At 36.6% G+C, this 26,379-nt stretch overlaps 2 protein-coding genes across 2 annotated transcripts; both read left to right on the top strand.

The window, feature by feature from the left end:
• The first annotated feature begins 2,317 nt into the window (after positions 1-2,317).
• On the top strand, positions 2,318-17,520 carry LOC120327159 (phosphoribosylformylglycinamidine synthase-like). Its single transcript, XM_039393583.2, has 26 exons — positions 2,318-2,662; positions 3,116-3,223; positions 3,425-3,604; positions 4,064-4,157; positions 4,516-4,643; positions 5,125-5,349; positions 6,065-6,205; positions 6,585-6,748; positions 7,224-7,370; positions 7,949-8,176; positions 8,681-8,793; positions 8,945-9,074; positions 9,870-10,039; positions 10,586-10,660; positions 10,913-11,039; positions 11,555-11,704; positions 11,916-12,031; positions 12,691-12,844; positions 13,077-13,279; positions 13,849-14,004; positions 14,554-14,773; positions 14,916-15,116; positions 15,393-15,558; positions 15,723-15,874; positions 16,420-16,551; positions 16,811-17,520. Exons 1-26 carry the CDS (start codon positions 2,505-2,507, stop codon positions 16,990-16,992), a joined length of 4,020 nt encoding a protein of 1,339 aa, XP_039249517.2. The 5' UTR covers positions 2,318-2,504; the 3' UTR covers positions 16,993-17,520.
• A 2,456-nt stretch (positions 17,521-19,976) lies between these two features.
• Positions 19,977-20,702, top strand: LOC144422122 (uncharacterized). Its single transcript, XM_078111948.1, has one exon. The coding sequence runs from the start codon at positions 19,977-19,979 to the stop codon at positions 20,700-20,702; it is 726 nt and encodes a 241-aa protein (XP_077968074.1).
• Positions 20,703-26,379: the final 5,677 nt, after the last annotated feature.

Below are 26,379 nucleotides of genomic sequence, written 5' to 3'. Positions count from 1 at the left end.
CTTGAGTATATTTAGCGATTTATAGAAATGATTTACGCTTTCACGTTTACTTTTCCTAAAGACAATTCTTAAAAAATTATTACAAATGCTTTGCAATTTCGAGACAAGTGTTTTATTACCATGGAGCCAGACTGAGCTACAATATCGGATATGACTTAGTAGTAGAGATTGAAACATTGCTAGTAAAGCTGATTGATTAACGCACTGGGATACTTTGGCAGCAACTGCCAAGTTCCTTTTTGTTTTACCAATAACATGCGACATTTGTGATTTCCATGACAGATTTTCATCAAAGATAACTCCTGGAAATTTTATTTCTTTCACTCTCTCAATTTCATTGTCATTGAGCAGTAGTGGTTTTGAACAACTCACACTTTTAAGCTTGCTTGGGTGGATAATATAAGGTCAAAGCAGAAAGCGTTGTAAACATTCCATAAACATAATCCATATCCACATGAACAGATTTATTATTTTGTCAACCAAAAACAAACAGTCACCAATACGAAAAAAATACATAACACAAATAAAATTGCTTCGGTATTGACAGGAGGGAGCGATACGACCATGAGGTCATCGAGGTCAACTCCCACCCTATTTTCTGAAGTGATTAAGTTTCACACTGAAGATGACTATTAGAAAAGTTGGTCTGTCCAATAATACTTTTAAAAATTCGATGTAATCTTAGAAAACTATTGGGGGAGAGCATGTTTTATTGAGAACTCATTTACACAATAAAAGTTCTATATGCTTTAGATGAGTGGTTCCCAACCGTTCCCAACCGAGGCTTTTTTGCCGGTCCGCGGAAAATTTCATTTTGTTGTTTTTCTACTGTCTCAATCGCTTTACCGAAGCCGAAAAGATGAAGTTACATTGGTTTATTACGCAATTTCTCTTACGCCGTCATATTGCTGTTTGATACCTGCGTGAAGGCCCGGCGACGTCTTGGCGCCGAGTAATCATACTTTTCGGTTCATCGCGAAAGCGCTCCGTCAAATCTCGCAAGATTCAGAAGCCTGGAAATCAGCATGCGTGCTATACCGTTCTGCATGCTTTTCTTGATAAATAGGCCGAAGTTACGTTGGTTTATTACGCAATCTCTCTTCCGCCGTCATATTGGTGTTTGATAAGTGCGGTATTAATGACCCGGCGACGTCTTGGCGCTGAGTAATCACACTTTTTGCTTTTTCGGTTCCGATCTATCGCGAAAGCGTTCCGTCAAATCTCGCAAGATTCAGAAACTTGGAAATCAGCATGCGTGCTTTTCCCGCTATGGATGCTTTTCTCGATTAATCCAAATCCATCCAAATAAAAGATTATGAATATTTCTCTGTTTAAACCAGAATGTATCAAGATAAACAGTATAATATTCCAGAGCGTCACCATGAGCATTTAATGAAGATTGGACACCGAAGTATTTTTTGTAATCATCCGGCCCGCTGAGGACTTCATTTCCCCACATCTGGCCCACCGACTAGAGAAGTTGCCCACCCCTGGTATAAGTGTAAGTTGAACATGTCTTAGGGTTAGACTGGGAGACGAGGCCCTGAAAAAGGACTAGAAAATGAGTTTCGTAGCGCGGTGTTAGCGCACATACCTGGAAATAATTCTAAAATAGTCCTTAGAAATTTAGTAACAAATAATGCCTTGTTTCCACTTCCAAAAGTTGCACGTTTGACGAACGATGGGAATTGTGACCTTACGAAAAACAACCAATTCACAGTCTGCCAAAAAGTAGTTCGTTTACAGACGATAGTATCAACATTTGTTAGACGGGTAGATGTCTCATAAATGTTTATCGAACAATTCTCAATCAGTATGATGTTAGTTGACATGTGGCCAAGTTAACACATTTTTGAGTTCCGATTCGTAACGTTGCGCAAGCGTTTTTTAATTCTCGCAATTGTCCAAAACGTGTATACGTATACGTGTTTTATTCGTTCTATTGGAAGTTACCACTCCGGCAGAGTAAAAAGGTTGGAAACCACTTGGCTAAAAAGTTAAATAGCCTACAACAACGCCGCAGCAAAAAGGTTCTTGAAACTTACAGACGATAAACAGGCGCATTGTTCTCATTGCGGCAATTCGAAAATATACACCGGTACTGATTTTTGAAAATTGCTGTATTTTTTTTTTGTGGGCTCACGAATGTCTTTAGTTTTGGATTTTACGAAAATGGAGGACGCAACAAAAAAATTAGAGAACCACTTCTGTGGACTGTAGCAATTTACTGTAGTAAGCTGTAGGGGATTCCCCATAATCACAACATCAACGCACGTGTACGGACATTCAGCTTTTTGAACTGTTGAACATAGGGCACAAGAAAAGCGCTGGGCCCGTCTCAGTTTATCATGATATATGAATTACACTAATAAGTATTACAAGTACTTGAAAATATCTTGTTGCTTTCACAGTATATTTGCAGTTCTAATCTGTTCTTGAAGGTTAAGAAATTTGGTTTATGTTTGTCGTCTTGATTGTCTGATTGTAGAAACAATTCTTCGAAAATGACAATTGTTCGATTTTATGTCAAGAAGAAGGGTTCGTGTGATGAAGTGAAAAGCAAATTCAACACAAGTATCGATTCAGTATTAGTGAGAGATGTTGAGATTGAATTTTGTTATTACATTGAAACACAAATTGAACTGTCTGGTGAAAATTTGGAGTGAGTTTTGTTCAATTTACTATGATTATTATTGTGTTTTTTTGAATAAATTGACAAAATCCTGAACTAATAAAATTTTCATAATAGGAATTGAAATATTTCATAATTTTTTTTCTGAGACCGGGAGACTGATGACATTGTTTTGAATTTTTATCATCATCATATTGTGCTATACTGTCAAACAGTTAGGCTTAAACTGATATGTCCAAAATATTGAGGTGTATTTGTTCCGCTTTATATTTACCTTATATATCAAATATATTGGTGGTAAAATTGAATCTGTTTGGCGATTGAAATAGAATTCGCGCTGTTTAGCTCAATGAAAAGGGTTGGAAATTGATGACTGGTGCTGATTTTCATTTGCCCTCTACTGTTCTCTGTGTTTGCGGATTGATTTATCAATCATATGTTATGGGTATCTTGTAATATGTTTCAATTTATGAATTATTTCAGAAAACTCAACTGGATCCTTTGTGAACCTTTCGGCGAATCTGACCTCAACAAGATATCTAGTTTATCAACCAGTAAAGAGAATGAACTTCTGATTGAAATAGGACCACGGTAAATAGCATTATTATTTTAGCTTATTGAATGCCACTACCTACTAGTACATGTCAAATCAAACTTGTGTCACATAGATGAGTTCACTTTGAAATATTCCAGATTCACTTGCTTCTATTGTTGCATATTATTTATATAACTCAACGAGGCTTTGTAGAAGCAGCCACTGAATGAATGTTTCTTCACAATTTATTTTTTCAGTTTGTCTTTCTCGACGCCGTTTTGCACCAATGCAGTTTCAATATGTCATCATACGGAGCTTAAAATGATCAGAAAAATTGAGCGATCAACACGATATCTTATAAAAGCAGACGGGCTTATCTCATCAGGAATCGAAAAAATAATTGTCAGCAAACTTCATGATCCAATGACACAAATGAGGTGAAAAATCTAATAGCCTATATATTATACTTGTGAAACAAGTCGTTTCCAGGGGTCACCATGCAATTGATTGTCTAGATCAGGGTGGTCCAGACCCAGACCCGCTGGCCACATGTGGCCCGGAGCTTTATTATCTGTGGCCCGCATCGCCTTTTTGCAGTTATTTGTAAGTTTTTTTGTAAACATATGCTGGAAAAGGGAGCTGACCAATTCAAAAAGATTTTTAACTGTATATGGGAAGGAAATACCACCAGCAGTGGTAATAAACCAGCAATGTATAGCAGGTAAAAGCACCCAATTTTGATCTCTATTTAGTAGCTGTGATTTACTTGATTAATATCAGTTTCTTCACTAAGATTGTTGAGTTTTGTACTTTATATATCAGACTCACAATCCATCATATTAACTCAATCAAATCCCTTGTTATTTAATAATGTAAATAATAAATTCTGAATTCAGATATCTGACTCCTCTTGAAAGTTTTGAAACAAACAACAAAAGGTTGACTTGGTATGAAATTGATGTTTTAAAAGAAGGTGAATTAGCTTTGAGGGTATGTTGGTTTGGATAAATGTACTTTTCTCTCATTTCTACTTTTTCTGATGCAAAATCAAATTAGTTCATTTAAAAATGAAAGAAAAACCCTACAAAAACATAGTGGGGAATGTCTAATAATGTGTGACAAAGAACTTTTACATATTTTGCGATATTTATAAAATATTATTAATTTCAAATGTTCTGACGTAGTTTAAAAATAAGATTGAAATTGTGATGATTACGGTATTTCTGTAGTGATATTTATTTTCTGTGAAAAAATAACGGATTACATATTTGTAAACTATACGAGCTAAATAAAAAACGGCAGGCTCAGTCGTCCAGGTTAACCGTTCTTGCATTCTACTATTCTACAGAAAGCAAACATTGATCTTGGATTGGCCATGGATGATCAAGATATCAAATTATACACAGAACTGTTTCAAAATAAATTGAGAAAAAATCCAACTTCTGTGGAATGTTTTGATCTTGCACAATCAAATAGGTTGATATTTAGTTTGTTGTTCTTATGCCTTCTCTATGTTTCCCTGATCTTCAAGTTTGGGATGCGTGTGTATTACATTATGGGACCTCATAGCAAATACCATCAAATGTTTTCATTTTTCAGCCTATGTTGATTTCACAGCTTCATTATTCAATTTTATCACTAATAAAAATGAATGATATTGCAAGTTTTTCAATTCCATATATTCTGATCTTCGTCTAATACAGTGGTTCCCCAAGTTTGATGATGCGTGGTTGCGTTTCGAAGAGCTATCAACACTTGCGGCTCTACTCTTCTATATAAATAGGCAAATGAATGAATGCATTCCAATGAAAAAATTAAACACATCCCAACTAATTCACTTAAATTTTATGTAGTCATTGCTAGCCCTAAGAACCCATTTTTACAAAATCTCAATCAAGCAATTTACTGTATTGCCAATATTAAGATAAAAACCTGACCCAACATCTTTTTATTCCAGCGAGCATAGTCGTCATTGGTATTTCAATGGAATTATAACAATAGATGGAAAAGTACAAGACAAAACTATGTTTCAACTTGTTAAAGAAACTCAGCTACATAGCAATAATAACAATGTTATTGCATTTCGTGACAACAGCAGTGCAATAAAAGGTTATCAGGTTGATGCAATTGCTCCAGAGGAAATTGGAAAACCAAGTAGCTTATGCAAAGAATCTGGAATGAGGTGTGTAATTAATGCAAGCAGTGTTGGCTACAAGCCCCTAAACTTTGGGTTGTGATCTATCACCCATCCAAGTCTCAACTCAGATACGCATCCAAACAAATTTTGAATTTTCCTCCTAAAATCAGATGGAGTCAATCCCGAAATGAGTCAAACAATGATAAATTGACTAATGACTATATTAAAAATCAAATTAAAATTAATGCATTTGCATCAAAACGACATAATTTGAGCTAATTTTGCGGCAAGCTAGTGAATTTTTGATTTTTTGTAACAACCTTATTCCACTGTTTTTACTACATTTCACCGTGATATTTTAAAATGATCTTTGATTCCTGAGCCAAATCGCTTTGCTGACTATGACTTGTTCTGAGATGAAACAAATCTGGTGGTTGAAACTAGCTTCTCATCTCAATAAGAGCAGTCAGAGAATTTAGTTCGAACATTTTTTGTTAAATAATGCTACCGGAAAGTGGTGTAAGGAATAATTAGCATGTTAAGCTGACGTGAAGTTGTTTTACACCACGTATCACATACATAAGTTATTTGGAAAAGTCAATTAGGTTCTATTTTATGGTTTGTTGCTTATACGAGTCATACTAAAGTGCACTCATATGGTGAATAGGTCTCTCTTGACCCAATTAAGGCCACTTAGTCATGGTTCCTGTGTTATGTATACACGAAAGTAGGTGAACTTTTCAACTCATTTCATTTTCAGGCATATCACTCTTACAGCTGAGACACACAATTTCCCAACTGGGGTTGCACCATTCCCAGGGGCAACAACGGGCACTGGAGGGAGGCAAAGAGACCAGCATGCAGCTGGACGAGGATCTCATGTAGTAGCTGGGACCACAGGGTTAGTATTGTGCCACTCAAGTGTTCTATAGAAACTAGCTCTTAATATGAATTCACTGTTCAATTATTTTTGCCAATTATTTAGGCTTTTATCTTTATTTATTTTTCACTCAGGCTGTAATAAATTCGGTAGGTGATGATGCCTTGTCAAACAAAACACAGTATCAAAATTCAAAACACAATATCGAAAAAATAGAAAAATCTTGCTTGTTCATAAACTTGCTTCGTATTATTTGAACATTAGAAATTAGTCTGGAATCATTTTGCGTTTTTTTATAAAACACTTGCCATTTTTTAACGCTGTCTTTTAGCGTCTTATGGTATTATTCATCATTTGCTACTTCCCAAATATGAGCATTATCGTTTGTTTTATTTTCCAGTTATTGCGTCGGTAGTCTCAATCTTTCTCATCATGAGTTACCATGGGAGGATCATGGAAAATGGAAAACACCATCAAGTCTTGCAACCTCATCAAGAATAATTATTGAAGCAAGTGACGGTGCAAGTGAATATGGAAATAAATTTGGAGAACCTGTGATTGCAGGTATGGGAATTCACAATTGAAACATGCACAAAACCTCGGTATGCATTGCATATATGACAGTAGTTCTCAAACTTCTTAAGACGTGCCCCCTTTTTCAAATTTGCCTCGCACCCACCTCAAAAATAACTAGCTAACAATAAGCTACAAATAACAGATAGTTATGGGGAAAGTATATTTTATTCAAAAAACACGTTGAAAATACATGGAAAATATGTGGAATGTAAATATCCAATATAAAGCGGGCAAGATCAAATCTAACAATCAGCGGCACGCCCCCTCAAAAAATTGTCCACACCCCCTTTGTGAGGCGCACCGTTTGAGAACCACTGCTATATAAAGTAAGAATGCACTAGCAAAAAAAAAGATGAATATTTTTTTGTGATTCGAGAGTCTTGCTGTACATAACGCAAATACATTTCTGTTGCATTATCGGGAAGCTTGGCATTACCACTATACTTATTTTGTTATTGTTCAGGATTCTTTCGATCATTTGGAATGAAGCTCCCAGATGGGGAGAGAAGGGAATGGCTGAAACCAATAATGTTTAGTGGAGGTATCGGTTCAATTGAGAATGAACATGTTAATAAGTTCAAGTTGGAGAAAAATCCTGACAATATGAAAGGTTGGATCTAGTTATTAAATGTTGAATTATAGATGATAACGTTAACTTATGATTATAATAAAATTCAGTGCATTGGATTACCTTGCTTTGGTTATCTTTAAATATACAATCTCGAATAAACAGAAAATTAAAGATATGGGAATAATTGATCTCATGGTTAGAGCACCTGGCATATGTTGGCATCTCAGGTTGAAGATCTATAATAAATTGGATGAAAAATGCTGACGGCTCAGCCGAAAAATAGCTAATTGCATATCAAATACTGCTTGTTAGGATTCTATTTGTATTTGTAATGATTGTATTTTTTGATGAAATTTTGGTACTCCCGTACTCTATAGTTCTATTACGAGTAAGGGGACTATCCAAGTGACTCCTTTAGTATTTGTACCTGAAATTATGGCCTAACCCTAACCTAGTAAAAATACTACGTTTCTGTGTCCGCCATCTTGGTTCACATACTTTGGGAGTACCGAAATATGACTTATCAAAAGGCTACTTGAATATGCATAGTGAGTGAGTGAAGTGGGTCCTACAGACTGCACTTGCAATGTTTAACAAAGTTAAACCTTTGTTTTTAGATTTAGTAGTTGGCAAAATTGGTGGTCCTGCATATTGCATTGGTGTTGGTGGTGGATCGGCATCCTCACTTGTACAAGGAGACAATACACAAGACAGAGATTTTAATGCAGTGCAACGTGGAGATGCTCAAATGCAACAGAAGCTCAATAGAGTCGTTAGATCTTGTATTGAAATGAAACGTGAAAATCCAATACTCAGTATTCATGATCAAGGAGCTGGTGGCAATGGTTTGTGAAGGATTTAATGGTTGAGTTGTTTCATTTCCGCACTTTTGCTCATTTTGGACATTTGGACAATCTAACCTTGGCATGATCGATAGACTGAGGTTTAAATTCAGTCATTTATTTTATAAAACCATAGTCTTTTGACAGCCCAATATTTTCTTATTCATGCATGTGTTACCAATACCTGGTTAACTATTCTCATATCAGACATGGACTGTTAGTCGGATATGAGATTATGGGAATGGTTTGTCATATTACTAAGCCATGATATCTTCCTTGCGCCTTCTGGGACCACAAACTACAAAAATATTATACATTATAAATAAGGAATCACCATTATTTGGCAACCCCATTGGAATACACTTTGTAAGTAAAGCTGACAATATGTCAACCAGAGCTTGAAATTGAATATTCCTGCTAGGATAGATAGTGCTTATAAATAGATAACTCTCTTATATTAGATAACTAAATAACTCTCTTATACTCGTTTTTCTTTTTTTCTTGAAGGAAATGTTTTGAAAGAAATTGTCGATCCAGCTGGTGCAATAATACACACTGAATCATTCACAAGAGGAGATTCATCACTCACAACACTGGAACTTTGGGTTGCGGAATACCAGGTGAAATAATCTTGAAAAATATAATTTGCTTGGTTGAAATAGTTGTATTCAATCAAATATAGCAACATGTATAGTTCATTCATGAGTCATGAATATTGTTTCTATAGCAACAATAGTAGTAGTAATTAGTCAAAATATTGTTTTTTGCCAGGAATCAGATGCAATTTTACTGCATAAGAATCAAATTGAAACTGTGAAACAGATTTGTAAACGTGAAAGATCAACATTAGATGTTGTTGGAGAGCTAACAGGGGATGGAAGAATCATTTTATCTGAAGGAGGTTTGTCCTTATTGGTTAAACTTATTTATTTTATAACTTCACTGTGTGTTTGCTAGAATCGGCAGTTGGCCCCTGCTCATGTTTGCAGGATCAAATCCTGTATGATTCTAATCGGCAAATGCGAAATGGTTGCAAGACTTTTGGGTTCTGGATTGAATTTAGAATTCAATAAAAGTGTGCGCGTGCAGAAGCTTTTATTAAAATTAGGTTTACTGGAGTTTGTAGTCTGAGTTAAAATTTCCCTCAACTCGGAGTTGTAGTTCAGAGTTTGGGGGAAAACTCAGAGTAATTTTTCAAATGGTTTGTTGAATCGAAGTCTGGTTTAAATTTATTTTCATTCGAACAATCGACAATTCGACATGGACAAACTACAGCCTGCAGACTAAATCCGGCCAGTTGGGTAATTCAGTCTGCCCGCCTGATCCTGCGACAACCAAACTAAAACCAAATTTTGATGTTTTAGCTGAAAGTAACTCAAGGAATTTGCTGAAATTGCAATTAAATTTAGTTTTGTCACAAGTCTTACTGTTTTCCACTTTTGATTTTGTGACACTGTAAATATTGTTCATAAGATGTAACTTATTACGTTATACTTACATGGCCCACTAATTTACAACATTTTTGGCCCTTGTCCCAAAACCCTGCCCACCCCTGCTCTAGCCAAATTGGTTTTGTAACTCGACGTCAGGTCACGGTTCTCTGTATGATCAAGGTATCTCATCCACTTTAATCTCTTATGAAATAAATTAAAAAAATTCTATGTTATAAATCATAGTGTTTTATTTGATTTTTCAGATATTGGCAGTGGAGAATCACCAACCAAAAAACCTCGTCATCATAATGATATTTCATCTATTCGACATCCTGTTGACCTTGATCTCGAACATGTTTTAGGAAAAATGAAACCCAAGGAATATGATTTGAAAGTCAAAAAAAGTTGCTTAAAACCTGTTAGAATTCCAAAGGTGCGAGATATCTGTTGTCAATATAGTTTAATTGTTACTAAACAAATTTATGTAATTTGATTGTTTAACTAGACTCAGTGGGAAAATTTGGACATCAATTACTTCCATTTTTTTTTGAAGTGGACTGTACTATGTCAGCACTGCATATTAAAAATTCTAGTTTGAATCCCATGGTATTTTGTAGTAGTATTTTGGGCGCTCCAGGAGTATGTGTACAAATATGGAGGTAACCAATTTTATTCGATTACTCTACATCAAGTTGTGTAAAGGAATGTAGAAGCCTATGGGTAGGGGTTATATTCACTTGGCTAACACAAACAGTTTCTGAACTCGTAATAGAACTAAAATAAGGAAAATTGGAGTAAAATTATGACCTAACCCCAACCTGGTACACATATTACGGGATTACCATATTTTGGACCTCAATCATGGTATTTTGAAGTAGGTAGGTAATATTGAGATGGAGCTGTGGTTGCTTGTACAGTGAAATTCATCTATACCTATTTACCTCGGGAAGATTTTTCCAATGATTCAACTTTATTCCAGGTACCTATTCGTGATATGCTATTACATGTCCTCAAGTTGCCTTCTGTGAGCAGCAAAAGATTTCTTACAAACAAGGTAACTATATAAGATCAATTATTATAATATTATCATATTTACAGTTTTTTTTTTTTTTCAAATGTTCGAATGATCCCATTTTGGATAGATGATTTAACTTTAGCTATGACACCGTTATTTAGTGACAAGATTTTTTCATGCTAATCTCTAAAATTCACATTCACTCTATTCTCCAGACAGAAAGTCTTTTATATACAGCTTGGGTGTACACTGTACAGGTTTTGAGTCTGATTGACAGATATATTGTTTTAGGTTGATCGTTCTGTAACAGGATTAATAGCACAGCAACAATGTGTTGGACCACTTCATACACCACTTGCTGATGTAGCTGTAACAGCATTGTCACATTTTACAACTAAAGGATCTGCCACGGCGATTGGTTTGTTGGAATTGTTCCAAAACTTAAAATCTGTTTTTTATCTTTCCAAGTAAGCCTAGATCTATGCCATAGATAGTCTGTCTCTCTTTGAATAAGAAAACGTTCAATAGCAGTCAAGTCAAAAGAATTTTACATCAGATTTAAAACTCTTAGCCATTTGACAAACAAACGCCTCTGACTTCTGACTACATGTTGCTGAATAGACTTTGACTCCAGGAGGCTGAAGAAAACTTCTGACTCCAATCTTCAGCCACCCTCTTTAAACTATCTGTTCAAATGCTGAGTAAACCTAATGCTATTGAACTATCTGTTGGAACTTTTTTTGTTTGATTATCACCATTCAGAATTCTGAAGAATTAAAAAATTTACCCAGACTCAGACCCAGGCAGAAAATACAATATGTCTTCAACTCTGGTATCAATGAGAACATGCCCAACTTTAAATTCAACTCCAACCTGGTAATGACTGGGACAAAATATCCAGCCAGTCTTCTAATAAACTTTTTCTTTATTCAGGTGAGCAACCAATCAAAATGTTAGTTGATCCGTGTGCTGGTGCCAGATTAACTGTTGGTGAAGCATTAACAAATCTTGTGTTTGCTGGAATCTCAGATATTCGTGATATCAAATGTAGTGGAAATTGGATGTGGCCAGCTAAACTACCTGGTAATTTGCACATTCGCTTCGCCTTTTTGCATTTTGTCGCATCCTGGAATATGATTACTGTATAATTTAATTGCTCTATATTTATATTATCTTTAAAAAAGTTGGCGTCGAATAGAACTCTCTTTGATGCCGCAGCCATGGTTGTTGCGTTCCTGATTCAAAAAATGTTTTAAATCATGTATTTCCTTGACAATTTTTATGATCTTGAAAGGTGAAGGAGCTGCAATCTATGCAGCATGTAAATCAATGTGTGAAATCATGAATAAACTTGGAATTGCTGTCGATGGAGGAAAGGATTCGTTGAGTATGGCAGCTAGAGTTGATAATGTAAGAATGTAATTAGTTTTCCTATGGCTGGTTAAAAAATGTTTCAATACTAATTAAATTATAGTGGTGATTTTGGTTTTAATTGTACATCTTCTCATGCATAAGGAAATATACCAGTTTAATGGTGCGTTTGCATTGTCAAGTAAACATCCCTTCTCCAGGATATATAGCTTGTGCCACTGGTTTCCAAACATTTCGAACTCATGATGCATTTGCTTTCTGTAATACTACTCGTGATGCACTTGGAAAAGCAATTTAACCTAATTATTAATATTGAGTTAGAATAAGGAAATGTTTCATAATATATCCACATCTGATTGATTCGATATGTATTTTGGTTACAAATGGTCATAACTTGGCTGAATGTCCAATACAACCAATTGTACTTCAGTCTCTTTGTCGTTTTCAACAGACTCATTCAGTTTATGTTGTAAATGCCAGCAGATGAGAAGCAATTTTCCAGAAAATGAATTTAAATTTGGCAATACACTAGAAATTAGCTTGCTGTTCACAATTTGAGAAACACTTGCGGATGCTATTCAGAATATTTTCAGCTTGTACAATGTAGAAAAATGGATATTGAACATTGTTATCTTACATTATGCAGCAAAAAACATTGTTTGGTTTCAATTCACTGATTTGATTTGACTTTAAAACAGGAAACTGTCAAATGTCCTGGTGCTCTTGTAGTGTCAGCTTATGCTCCATGTCCTGATATTACTGTGAAAGTTACTCCTGATTTAAAGTGTGCTGGAAAAAATGAAGAAGGACATCTTGTATATGTGCCAATGAGTAAAAGTCTGGGCCACTTAGGTGAGTTGTACATAGATTTATTTGGTTAGCAATTCTGATTTTATTATATATTATAATATCTTATATAATATTTTTCTGCCTAATACTTTTCTACTCTCCATTGTAATGCTGTTAAACCAAAGTTTCCTGAACTAAATGGGCCATATAATTGTATGCCGATGCCGACTTTCTTTACCAACTATTACCGATACTTTGTATGTAACACTGATATTTTAACATATGAATCTCACAGGTGGAAGTGCTTTGGCTCAATGTTTCGAACAAATTGGAAATGAAATACCTGATCTTGATGATGTTGAACTGTTTATCAATGCTTGGAAAACTACTCAACATTTCATTAAAAACAAGAAAATATTATCAGGTCATGATGTCAGTGATGGTGGACTTATCACATGCTTACTTGAAATGGCGTTTGCTGGAAACTGTGGTATAGAGGTATGGTTGATTCAGTTATTATTATGAAAATGTATAAACTAGTTAGTTTGATTGGTCATGTAGCCATTTATATGTAAATATTTTTTAATGTGGCATGTGTGTTAGTGATGACATTCGGCCTAGGCATAGAATTTTATTGCTAGACTCCTGTCCTTGTGCCACACTTTATCGTCTGAAGGTCAAAATATTGTATACAAAAAGTGCTCAAATGTTGCATAAGAAATGCATAAAAAATTTGTTAGTAATATTCTAAATTTTTATAATAAATTTGAACGTACTTAAAAATATTTGACCATTGGTCTTGTAGACACAAACATTATGTCAATGTCATCAAATTCCCCATCAGACATGACATGATGAAATCAAAAATTCCAAAACAATTTAGACAGAATTTCTCTTTAATCGGCAGCTTCTAAGTTGCTATACTTAGTACCTCCCTTATTTTGTGCCCTTAAGCAATGGAAGAACTGACAGCAAATATCTTTGTACATGCAGCTCTCTTGACTGTAGACAATCTACGCTTACAGTAGGAGTAGGAGAGTAACGATTGAACTGTTTCTACTCTACAGGTTAACATTTCATCAAATGAAGATGAGACATCTGTGCTGTTTTCAGAAAGACTTGGTTTGGTTCTAGAAACTGCTTGTTTGGATGAAGTTCTTAATGAATTTGCAAGTCATAATGTCAATGCGATCTCTATCGGAAAAAGTAGAAAAGAGAGACAGGTTTGCATAAACAAAAATCATTATAGCTAATTTGATAAAAACACATAGCATGGAATAAAACATGAATCAGTCAATTAGCAATAGTCAATGGAAATGGGAACCATATATGACTATAAGTATTTGTCATTTCTTTGTTATTTCGAATCTAATTTGTAGTTGCAGGCATGATGCTAATATAAGATAAAAAGATGGTTTTAAATTGAACAGTAATGGTTAAAACAGAACGCTAAATCCGAATTCTTATGTCCAAAATATGGAAGTTTGAGCATGAACAAAATAATAAATCACCTATATTTGTGTAACCATTTTAAAACTACTAAAGTATAGAGAATGTGATTGTTTTGACTAACTGTATGATTTTGTGATCAGGTGATTTTTATACCCTGATCTGCTTGGATTGCACTCAAGTTTCTGATGAAACATTGTGCATTCAATGTAAAAAAAATTCAATGTATTCAAAATATAATCGATTTTGTCTCAAACAATCTTGGATTCAAATGGCCTTTACTTTTTGCTTTTATTCGCATTTAAATATTGTATTCCTCACAGATATCCATTTCTGTTAATGACACTGTGATACTGAGCAATGAATCAACCAATCAATTACGGGACGTTTGGGAAAGCACAAGCTTTGCTTTAGAACATTTGCAATGTGATAATGATTGTGTCGAACAAGAAAGAAAATATCTTTTAGAATGCATGGAGAATCCACCATATCATGTGAGCTTCGACCAAACGAAAGAAACTGTGCCAAAAGGAATATCCTCAAGTAAGTATGAGTAGTGCATTGTAAATAATAATGCTTCCATGTCTCAATAGAAGTAAAAAATTACCAAATTATAGTCCTAGTTGCTTTGCTTGGCAGAATGAATTGTTTTACTTACAAGTCAATGGAATACCCTGTTTTTCAGAAAAAATCAGTGTTGCTGTCATTCGAGAAGAAGGTAGTAATGGAGATCGTGAAATGTGTGCTGCATTTATGAAAGCTGGATTCAAGACATGGGATGTAACAATGCAAGATCTTCTGTCGGGAGATATTACTGTCGATCGATTTCGTGGAATTGTTTTTGTTGGTGGATTCAGCTATGCTGATGTGTTTGGTTCTGCTAAGGGTACTTTTTCTATTCCTTCATTTTCTTGGGAAATTTGCCTGCTCAAAAGTTTATGGAAAATGTTAGTTTGTGTGTATCGGATGCAATTTACAAGCATTTGATAAGTTAATGTTATATGTTGTTCAGTCAAAAATAACAGCCACCTATATATATTATGTGCCTTCGAAATTAGAAATTGTCAGATTCTACCTGAATCCTACTTTTCTAACAGGATCTTTTATCTTGTGGAACAGAAAATTCGTTAATTTTTCAAAATGCTGGTATATTGTTTTCCAGGTTGGGCTGCATGCTCTCTTTTTAATGAGAAAGTGAGAGAGCAATTTGATTTGTTTTTCCATCGTGAAGATACTTTTTCATTGGGTGTTTGTAATGGTTGTCAACTAATGGCTCTGCTAGGATGGATCGGAAATGAAAAACCTGCTGAAAACAATCATAATGAAAGGTGTGCGATAATATTTGATTCTGAATACTACAAGATGCTCTTGTATTATGGGCTCACGTTTACTTCCCATTCCAAATTGAGTTGATCTTTGTTTCTGTAAAATTCATTTCAACTACTTTATGTTCTACTCAGAATCCTACATGCAAATTTTCCTTCTTTTTCAGCAAAATGCCAAATTTATCCTGCTACCTCACTCATAATAAATCTGGCCGATTTGAGTCAAGATTTGTCACTGTGAAAATTATTGATAGTCCAAGTATTATGTTGAAAGGAATGGATGAATCTCAACTTGGAGTGTGGGTTGCTCATGGGGAAGGTAACTGACTGGTGCTCAAATAAAAAGATAATAATTTAGAATTTTACTAGAACGAAACTAAAAGACAAGAATATGAAAAATGGAAAGGTTTTTATCCTGGCAAAATTGAAAAATTTGATTCCTAAACTTAAACAGTATATGGCCCTTTCAAAGGCTCTTGACCCCCTCTGACTTCCTACTCTCCTATAAAAGTACCTAGTTTCATTTTATCAAGTTTCCACCAGTTTCTGCTTATACCACGTTTAATGATAAAGACTGACAAATAAATGCAAAAAAATCAATGCAATACCGTAGTATTAGACAAATCGACGTCAATTTATTTAAATTATTGCAGTCATGGAGAATGGTACCTAGCGAATATCTTTGTTCATGGCTCAAAAAAAACAATCTATGGTGCCTCTAAAAAAACGCTTGGGCAGCCAAACGCCTATGTTCAGAAACCTTCATTTTTGATGATTTGCTTTTCAGATAACCTTAGTCAGTAGTACAAGAAAAATGAGACTGAATAAAGCCAGTTTTATTTTTCATGAAATATTATTTTTCAGGGCAATTCAAATTCAAGGATGAATCAGTGTTAGAAAATATCAATAAGCTCGGTATTGCACCAATTCGATTCATTGATAATGATGGAATTGTTACTACAAAATATCCATTCAATCCCAATGGATCAGAACAAGGTATGGAAACGCGTTTAACAATTTTATAAAAGCCACAGATGTGGTTAGCTAATCTGAGCATAATAATAATGTTAGTATATGCTTTATATACATTCAATTTGAAGGAATGTTTATGGAAATGATAAATTCAGAACTCTATAATTGGGTTGGAATTGATTGCTGCTCGTTTTATTTTCACAATTTTGACTCATCTTTGATCCCAATTTATATTTGGTTGTTGGAAAATGATCAATATGATAATTTTAATGCTGTCTTCCAGGGATTGCTGGATTGTGTTCCACGAATGGTCGTCATCTTGCAATAATGCCACATCCAGAACGTAGTGTAAAGATGTGGCAATTTCCATGGATACCTCAGTATTGGAATGGAAAAGTATTATCGTCACCATGGGAGAAAATGTTCTCAAATGCAATGAATTGGTGTCTCCAGAATGTGCAATAACATTTCCGTCATTGGAATATCACGAATTACAATTGTACAGTTTACCAAATATCTGCTGTTTTCATGTGCAAGTGTCCTTAAAGATATTAATCAGGTTTATTCCTATATCGATTATGCTGTCGTTTTGTGTTGAAAACTCGTTTCGCTTAGTATCTATCATCTAATATTTTCTTCATTCCAAATGATAAATGTTGCTTCCGTTTCTTGCCAAAGTAAAACTTGCCAAACTAGTGGGTTTTTTTTACAATCTGTGAACTTGCCTTCTGTACCTAAATAAATATTTGCACGAAACAACCAAAAATCACTATTATGATTTACTTTGTATCAGTGCTCAGAGCTGTACTGGCCAAGCAAATCGATATGCCTATAAAGGCGATGTCCTATCAGCACAGCAAAAGATGGTTTATTTGTCAATTGCAAGTCAAGTCAACACTCTACTTAGCTTTACAGAAAATTTATTAGAACCACATTTAATTCGTATGATATCAAAAGGATAGCAGCAAATTCTTCATTAAATTGAATTGTCTGTCTTTGTTGTTATTGTTGAGTGTTTCTGACATTTTGGGCTGATTTTGAAGGTTTATCGATACACAAACTAAAAAAAGGTTGAGAATCACTGGTTTAACGTATTTCAGGTTTATTCGAAAATATGGCATTGGTTGCTTCATGTTAAGGAATGCGCAACAACGTTATATGCAAATGGTGAAAGACTCCCAGCAACGTATATATATATATATAATAGGGACATTAATAAGAGTCGCTACAATAGTCAAATAACTGAATTAATGTGGTAAATATGGAGCAACGATGATTCTAATATAAAAATGCATTCACCTCAGACTACTACGATTCTACGTTCGCATATGACACAACACAAAAATATTAATCACTCAAATGGAGCCAGAGAAAGGTGCGAGCAACATTTTAGTGTTTGTTATAAGTATATTTTGATTTCATACTTATAACAAACAGCGTGGTGTTCTTCGGATTGTATAGAGCCACAAACTCGTATGCAATAATATTATCATTTATTGGAATAGATTTCGACTTCAGAAATAGAAGGCAATCATAGAAATGGCAAAAAACAGAAGGCTATATCTTTGCAAATTGACTATCGTCATATGTGAAATTTGATGATGGGTTTCATAAGGAAGACTGATTTGATTGCACAGCACAAGTTTCAAAAAGCATGTGGATTTTAATTGATACTATTCGCACTGAAGTTGGAACCCAAGGGCATGGAATGGTATTTTTATAGGTTCCATTACATGTGACCCCACGTACATTTGAACCCATGACAATTGCACCTGTATGCTATTGCACCTATGGAATTTTTTTTGTTTTTGAACCCATACTAACCCTAACCCATGGATATACACATGGGTTCAAATGTACGGTCACCATTTTCATATTCAATGTCTGTTGTTGTTCACTTTTACGCTGCTTTTATTATTGTTGATCAGCGTAGGCTACAGTAGACCACATAGGTTTGCAACGTGCTCCGTGAGAGAAACTTAGGTGCTCTGCGAGCTATTCGTTTACTTACTAAAAGACTGTCTTGGAACAAGGTGGTAATTCAAAAATATATTTATGACATTATCTATAAGGTCCAATAATTAATACATCCGTGATCCGAGTCAGTGAAAAATGTAATTTTAATTTACTCAGGAATCGCTAAGTAACAATGTTTTATTTTTATATATATTTTTGTGGCGCCCAGTAAATAAAAGTCAACCTCAATTAGTTACGTGGGTGCTCCCGAAGTATGCGAACCAAGATGGCGGACATCGGAACGTAACATGGGTAACAGGTTAGGGTTAGGCGATAATTTTTTTCCAATTTTCCCTATTTTAGTCCTATTATCAGTTCGAAGACTAGCCAAGAGCCTCTCGTAGTATTTATACCTAAAATTATGGCCTAACCCTAACCTAGTACACATAGTACATTCCGATGTCCGCCATCTTGGTTCGCATACTTCGGGAGCCCCGTTGCGTGTGTTCAGAATCACATTAGGGGAGATGCGGGTGACTTGAGCCACGAGGAGACTTGTTCCACCCCCAAATTTAGCAACATGCATTAGTAATATAATGCTCGCGCGCCCTCTGTTGGTAGGTTGTGTCATTACTTTATATTTGGCTGTGAGAAGCAGACGTTCTGTAGCCCTGGTGGAAAACAGTTAATGAAAAAGCCGGAATCGCAGCAAAAAGTGAATTTCATGATCTCAGGTAATATGTTTACTATTAATAATATTACAGGTCGTGGTTTAGTCACATTAAGTCATTGTGTAGTCTATGTTGTGATGCTCTAATGGAGTCTATTGCAGCGCACGTCGAGTAGTCATTCGGCAGTAGCGGAGCTCAAATGGGAAGATGGCCGATCATGGGAGGGTTGATCCAGTGGTCCCCAGGAGGGTTGCTCCGTGGCTCAACGCTCCTGCATTGGATATATTTTTCATCACATTTTTCCTTTATCAGACGATGCCGCAAACATACAAAAGAAAACCAACCCGTGGAAGTGATCCGGCATTAGTCGAAAGGGCGGCAGAAGCGGTTAAAGAGGGATGCAGTATTAGATCGGCAGCGAGAACATTTGATGTGGACCGAATGACGCTTAAGCGATACATGGATAAACAAAAACATGACCCGCTTGGTACAAGCGGATACAAGAATTGCAAGCTCAAGAATATGATATTCAGTCCTGAAATGGAAGCTGAACTAGCTAGTCACATCAAAACACTTGCAGCAAACTACCATGGCCTATCCAAAAATAAATGCCAATGTTTGGCGTGTGAGTTTGCAGAAAGAAACGATGTTGATGTGCCACAAAATTGGAAAATCAACAAAAAAACTGGTCAAGGGTTTTGGCTTGGATTGAAAGCACGCAATAACCTTGCAATTCGAAGTCCAGAAGCTACTTCATTAGCCAGAGCAACGGCATTTAATCGCCATACAGTGGGACAGTTCTGAAAAAACCTTGCCAAAGTAATGGACCAACACAAATTCGAGGCACAAGACGTATATAACATCGACGAAACAGGGTGGCATACGGTGCAAAAGCCTGAGAGCATTGTTACGGAAAAAGGGGTTAAGCAGATTGGTTCTGTCACATCAGGTGAAAGAGGTGAGCTGGTAACCGTAGTCAATGCGATCAAGGCTGCTGGTGGATTTATTCCGCCCTACATGATATATCCCCGTGTCAATTATCGTAATCACTTCATACGAGGTGCGCCACTGGGATCTGACGGTGCGGCCACCAGATCAGGTTGGATTAACGAGGAAACGTTTGTCAACTATCTCGATCACTTCATTAAGCATACACGCTGTATACCCGACAGAAAGATATTGCTCATCTTAGACAATCACGAGGCCCACGTTTCACTGACAGCTGTTGACAAGGCAAAGGCGAACGGAGTTGTGGTGTTGACCATCCCTCCACACACGTCCCACAAACTCCAGCCTTTAGACAAGACTGTTTATGGACCATACAAAAGAGCCTATGTGCGCGCGATGGATAATTGGATGAGGTCCAATCCGGGTAAGACTGTGTCTATATACGACATAGCTCATTTGGTGAACGAAGCTCACATCTGCGCATTTGTACCGCGTAATATCCTAGCTGGCTTCCACAGCACTGGTATTATGCCTTTCAACAGCGACGTATTCTCAGATGAAGACTATGCGCGGATAGCAGCAAATTCTTCATTAAATTGAATTGTCTGCCTTTGTTGTTATTGTTGAGTGTTTCTGACATTTTGGGCTGATTTTGAAGGTTTATCGATACACAAACTAAAAAAAGGTTGAGAATCACTGGTTTAACGTATTTCAGGTTTGTTCGAAAATATGGCATTGGTTGCTTCATGTTAAGGAATGCGCAACAACGTTATATGCAAATGGTGAAAGACTCCCAGCAACGTATATATATATATATAATAGGGACATTAATAAAAGTCGCTACAATAGTTAAATAACTGAATTAATATGTGGTAAATATGGAGCAACGATGATTCTAATATAAAAATGCATTCACCTCAAACTACTACGATTCTACGTTCGCATATGACACAACACAAAAATATTAATCACTCAAATGGAGCCAGAGAAAGGTGCTACCAACATTCTAGTGTTAGTTATAAGTATATTTTGATTTTATACTTATAACAAACAGCGTGGTGTTCTTCGGATTGTATAGAGCCACAAACTCGTATGCAATAATATTATCATTTATTGGAATAGATTTCGACTTCAGAAATAGAAGGCAATAATAGAAATGGCAAAAAACAGAAGGCTATATCTTTGCAAATTGACTATCGTCATATGTGAAATTTGATGATGGGTTTCATAAGGAAGACTGATTTGATTGCACAGCACAAGTTTCAAAAAGCATGTGGATTTTAATTGATACTATTCGCACTGAAGTTGGAACCCAAGGGCATGGAATGGTATTTTTATAGGTTCCATTACATGTGACCCCACGTACATTTGAACCCATGACAATTGCACCCGTATGCTATTGCACCTATGGAATTTTTTTGTTTTTGAACCCATACTAACCCTAACCCATGGATATACACATGGGTTCAAATGTACGGTCACCATTTTTATATTCAATGTCTGTTGTTGTTCACTTTTACGCTGCTTTTATTATTGTTGTTCAGCGTAGGCTACAGTAGACCACATAGGTTTGCAACGTGCTCCGTGAGAGAAACCCAGGTGCTCTGCGAGCTATTCGTTTACTTACTAAAAGACTGTCTTGGAACAAGGTGGTAATTCAAAAATATATTTATGACATTATCTATAAGGTCCAATAATTAATACATCCGTGATCCGAGTCAGTGAAAAATGTAATTTTAATTTACTCAGGAATCGCTAAGTAACAATGTTTTATTTTTATATATTTTTTGTGGCGCCCAGTGAATAAAAGTCAACCTCAATTAGTTACGTGGGTGCTCCCGAAGTATGCGAACCAAGATGGCGGACATCGGAACGTAACATGGGTAACAGGTTAGGGTTAGGCGATAATTTTTTTCCAATTTTCCCTATTTTAGTCCTATTATCAGTTCGAAGACTAGCCAAGAGCCTCTCGTAGTATTTATACCTAAAATTATGGCCTAACCCTAACCTAGTACACATAGTACATTCCGATGTCCGCCATCTTGGTTCGCATACTTCGGGAGCCCCGTTGCGTGTGTTCAGAATCACATTAGGGGAGATGCGGGTGACTTGAGCCACGAGGAGACTTGTTCCACCCCCAAATTTAGCAACATGCATTAGTAATAGAATGCTCGCGCGCCCTCTGTTGGTAGGTTGTGTCATTACTTTATATTTGGCTGTGAGAAGCAGACGTTCTGTAGCCCTGGTGGAAAACAGTTAATGAAAAAGCCGGAATCGCAGCAAAAAGTGAATTTCATGATCTCAGGTAATATGTTCACTATTAATAATATTACAGGTCGTGGTTTAGTCACATTAAGTCATTGTGTAGTCTATGTTGTGATGCTCTAATGGAGTCTATTGCAGCGCACGTCGAGTAGTCATTCGGCAGTAGCGGAGCTCAAATGGGAAGATGGCCGATCATGGGAGGGTTGATCCAGTGGTCCCCAGGAGGGTTGCTCCGTGGCTCAACGCTCCTGCATTGGATATATTTTTCATCACATTTTTTCTTTATCAGACGATGCCGCAAACATAGAAAAGAAAATCAACCCGTGGAAGTGATCCGGCATTAGTCGAAAGGGCTGCAGAAGCGGTAAAAGAGGGATGCAGTATTAGATCGGCAGCGAGAACATTTGATGTGGACCGAATGACGCTTAAGCGATACATGGATAAACAAAAACATGACCCGCTTGGTACAAGCGGATACAAGAATTGCAAGCTCAAGAATATGATATTCAGTCCTGAAATGGAAGCTGAACTAGCTAGTCACATCAAAACACTTGCAGCAAACTACCATGGCCTATCCAAAGATAAATGCCAATGTTTGGCGTGTGAGTTTGCAGAAAGAAACGATGTTGATGTGCCACAAAATTGGAAAATCAACAAAAAAACTGGTCAAGGGTTTTGGCTTGGATTGAAAGCACGCAATAACCTTGCAATTCGAAGTCCAGAAGCTACTTCATTAGCCAGAGCAACGGTATTTAATCGCCATACAGTGGGACAGTTCTACAAAAACCTTGCCAAAGTAATGGACCAACACAAATTCGAGGCACAAGACGTATATAACATCGACGAAACAGGGTGGCATACGGTGCAAAAGCCTGAGAGCATTGTTACGGAAAAAGGGGTTAAGCAGATTGGTTCTGTCACATCAGGTGAAAGAGGTGAGCTGGTAACCGTAGTCAATGCGATCAAGGCTGCTGGTGGATTTATTCCGCCCTACATGATATATCCCCGTGTCAATTATCGTAATCACTTCATACGAGGTGCGCCACTGGGATCTGACGGTGCGGCCACCAGATCAGGTTGGATTAACGAGGAAACGTTTGTCAACTATCTCGATCACTTCATTAAGCATACACGCTGTATACCCGACAGAAAGGTATTGCTCATCTTAGACAATCACGAGGCCCACGTTTCACTGACAGCTGTTGACAAGGCAAAGGCGAACGGAGTTGTGGTGTTGACCATACCTCCACACACGTCCCACAAACTCCAGCCTTTAGACAAGACTGTTTATGGACCATACAAAAGAGCCTATGTGCGCGCGATGGATAATTGGATGAGGTCCAATCCGGGTAAGACTGTGTCTATATACGACATAGCTCATTTGGTGAACGAAGCTCACATCTGCGCATTTGTACCGCGTAATATCCTAGCTGGCTTCCACAGCACTGGTATTATGCCTTTCAACAGCGACGTATTCTCAGATGAAGACTATGCGCCATCTTCAGTTACAGATCGCGAAAATCCAGTTTGCTTGGCAGTAGACAATGTTGAAAGTGTGTCAGGTTTACAGAGAAATCCCGATACTCCCATGAACCAAAAAGATAACACAATTCAATCAGCAACTGGCGTTGAGAGCAATACTGGTTTGATTAGAGCAGTGCAGACTACCAACGCGGAGACTCCTTATGTGTCTCCAAGTGATATACTACCTTTACCGAAAGCAGGGCCAAGGAAGGTGAAAGCTTTCAATAGGAAAAAAGGTAGCACGAAAATTTTGACAGACACGCCAGTTGGATATGAAATAGCAGCGAAATCAGTGGCTAGGATAAAAAAAAAATAGAGCAAAGAACTTCGGCCGGGCTAAAAAAATGCTCTTTGCAAACAAGAAAACAGTTAGAGTGAGGGTAGCACCATCCGGATGTAGCACTTCTTCGAGCGAAACTGAATCTAACGAGAATGAATTGTGCGATGATACTGATGACTCAGAGGAGGAAGATCAAAATATTATCGAGGGCGATTTTGTCATAGTCAAAATTAGTGGAAAATCTCGAATTGTTCACTACGTCGCAAGAGTTGATGCTTTCGAAGGAAAAAAGTTCGAAGGAGTGTTTCTCCGCCGGGTTTTAAGCGTAAATGACCGAACTACTTTTATTCTGGATGTCGAAGATGAAGCACTTTGGTCGAAGAAAGACATTGCAAGAAAGTTACCAATCCCTAGCATTATTGGAACTTCACGTCGCACCCAGTTCACGTTGTCGTGTGACCTCGATGAATGGAATTTTTGATTTTCACATACTCTGTCACACGCTATCTCAACTTATGAATAAACGTTTCTTTTCGATTTCTAGGTGCTACCAAGGTGTAATGGACCTTTCCCCGACCTTTGACCCCCGAAAAATTCTTCCTATAGTTTACCATTGCAAAATTTTCGGGGCTATTTTAAGAGTGCTTTTGCGAGTTGGCGCCTGTGAAATGGGGTATGTGTTTCAAACCATCATTATGATTCATCGCATACAACAACCTGTTTTTTAAAAGTACCGTTAAAGAATTTTAGCCTAATCTATCACAGCCATTTCTACACTAATTTTTATTACTGCAATTAAATTAAAACTCCTAGGAATACAGGGTGACCATTGAATTATCTGATTTACATTTAAGTTTCCAAAACATAACTGAAAACTAACGAATAGAGTTCAAAAGTGCGAAAACGAGGTAATGTTTACGACCACGCTTGAAAATCTGTCTGAGTGAGAAAAGTGTCTGAGCGGATGCGAAAAGGGAGCATTGTTACGTCACGTTTTGCATTTTGCTGATTGGCCAATGTCACGAAGTAAACAAGGAAGTCGATGCTTGGGGAAAGGTCCATAAGAAGGCTTCGGTGGTATAATTCGTTTCCATTCAGTATTGACTGACAAAAATAAATAAGATTATAGATGCATTGATTCCTATTTAAGATTAGCTAAGTTAAATTTGCCCAGTTGCCTCACGGTTCCGATACAGAAGTATTTGCATCTCACATTTGTGAAAGATACTCTCCCGATTGCAACTTAAACGCTACTTCCCGTGCGATTCTGCATGTAGCGGCTCAACTCTCATCAATGGTATGCACAACTCTCCTCAACATGCAGGAGACTTGTGACATCTGACATCCCTTTTTAAAACTGGTATAACTCAGAAACAGGGTCAGTTGGATTAAAAGAGACATAACTGAAATATAGCAGAGGTAATGACCTTCGGACGATATGAGCGTCTTCAAATTGCTACGAACGATTGAGGAGATATATTAAAAATGGTTCATCTCTCCCGCATCTCCCCTAATCACCGCGTGTTTGTTTATTATAGCCTACTCCACAAAGTCTACACCACTCGCTATTTTCGAGTATACAATATAGTAGAAATTGTGTGTTCAAACTCAAAAGAATTTTCGCCCAAATTGTTTTCGTGTACTTTTTTCAAATTTACTTCAATGTGTTAATTGTTTGCTGTTTGGGTAAGTGGCACGTCTTGAATCTTTTTAGATTTTTACCACTTTCCCGGTTTTTCGTATATTTGTTTGTTTTGCACTGTATTGCTACTTTGTTTTGTTGTAACAGGAAATCGAAATAAACATATTCACTATTCGCTTGACTCGGTTGGCGCTGAATGCTGAATATAAGACATATGCTGCCAGTCATACCTCTGACTACCAGGCGCTAATCTTGTGGAAAGAATATCTGGTTTGCATAATCAATGGTCATTTATGACTTTCCACGTCTTAAGATTTGTAACAAATCCATTGACATAAAAAAAATCGTTTCCCCTTTCCAAACACGCAAGTAAAAAACTGACTTTTCATTGCTCACATTTTGATTACGCTGCTCTGCTGTTTTCCGTTAGTGGTTGGTATTTTGAGATGAATAATCATATAAGTTGTATTCTTACAACGTTGTTTTTTGGAAATAAATTGGGTTCTTTATCTCAAACTTCTCTGTGGTTACCAACTATAGTATTTTAGACGTCATGACGTCAGAGC

The sequence above is a fragment of the Styela clava genome, chromosome 4 (genome assembly GCF_964204865.1).
Source record: "Styela clava chromosome 4, kaStyClav1.hap1.2, whole genome shotgun sequence".
NCBI lineage: Eukaryota > Metazoa > Chordata > Ascidiacea > Stolidobranchia > Styelidae > Styela > Styela clava.
This window is presented reverse-complemented; position numbering and strand designations above follow the sequence as displayed.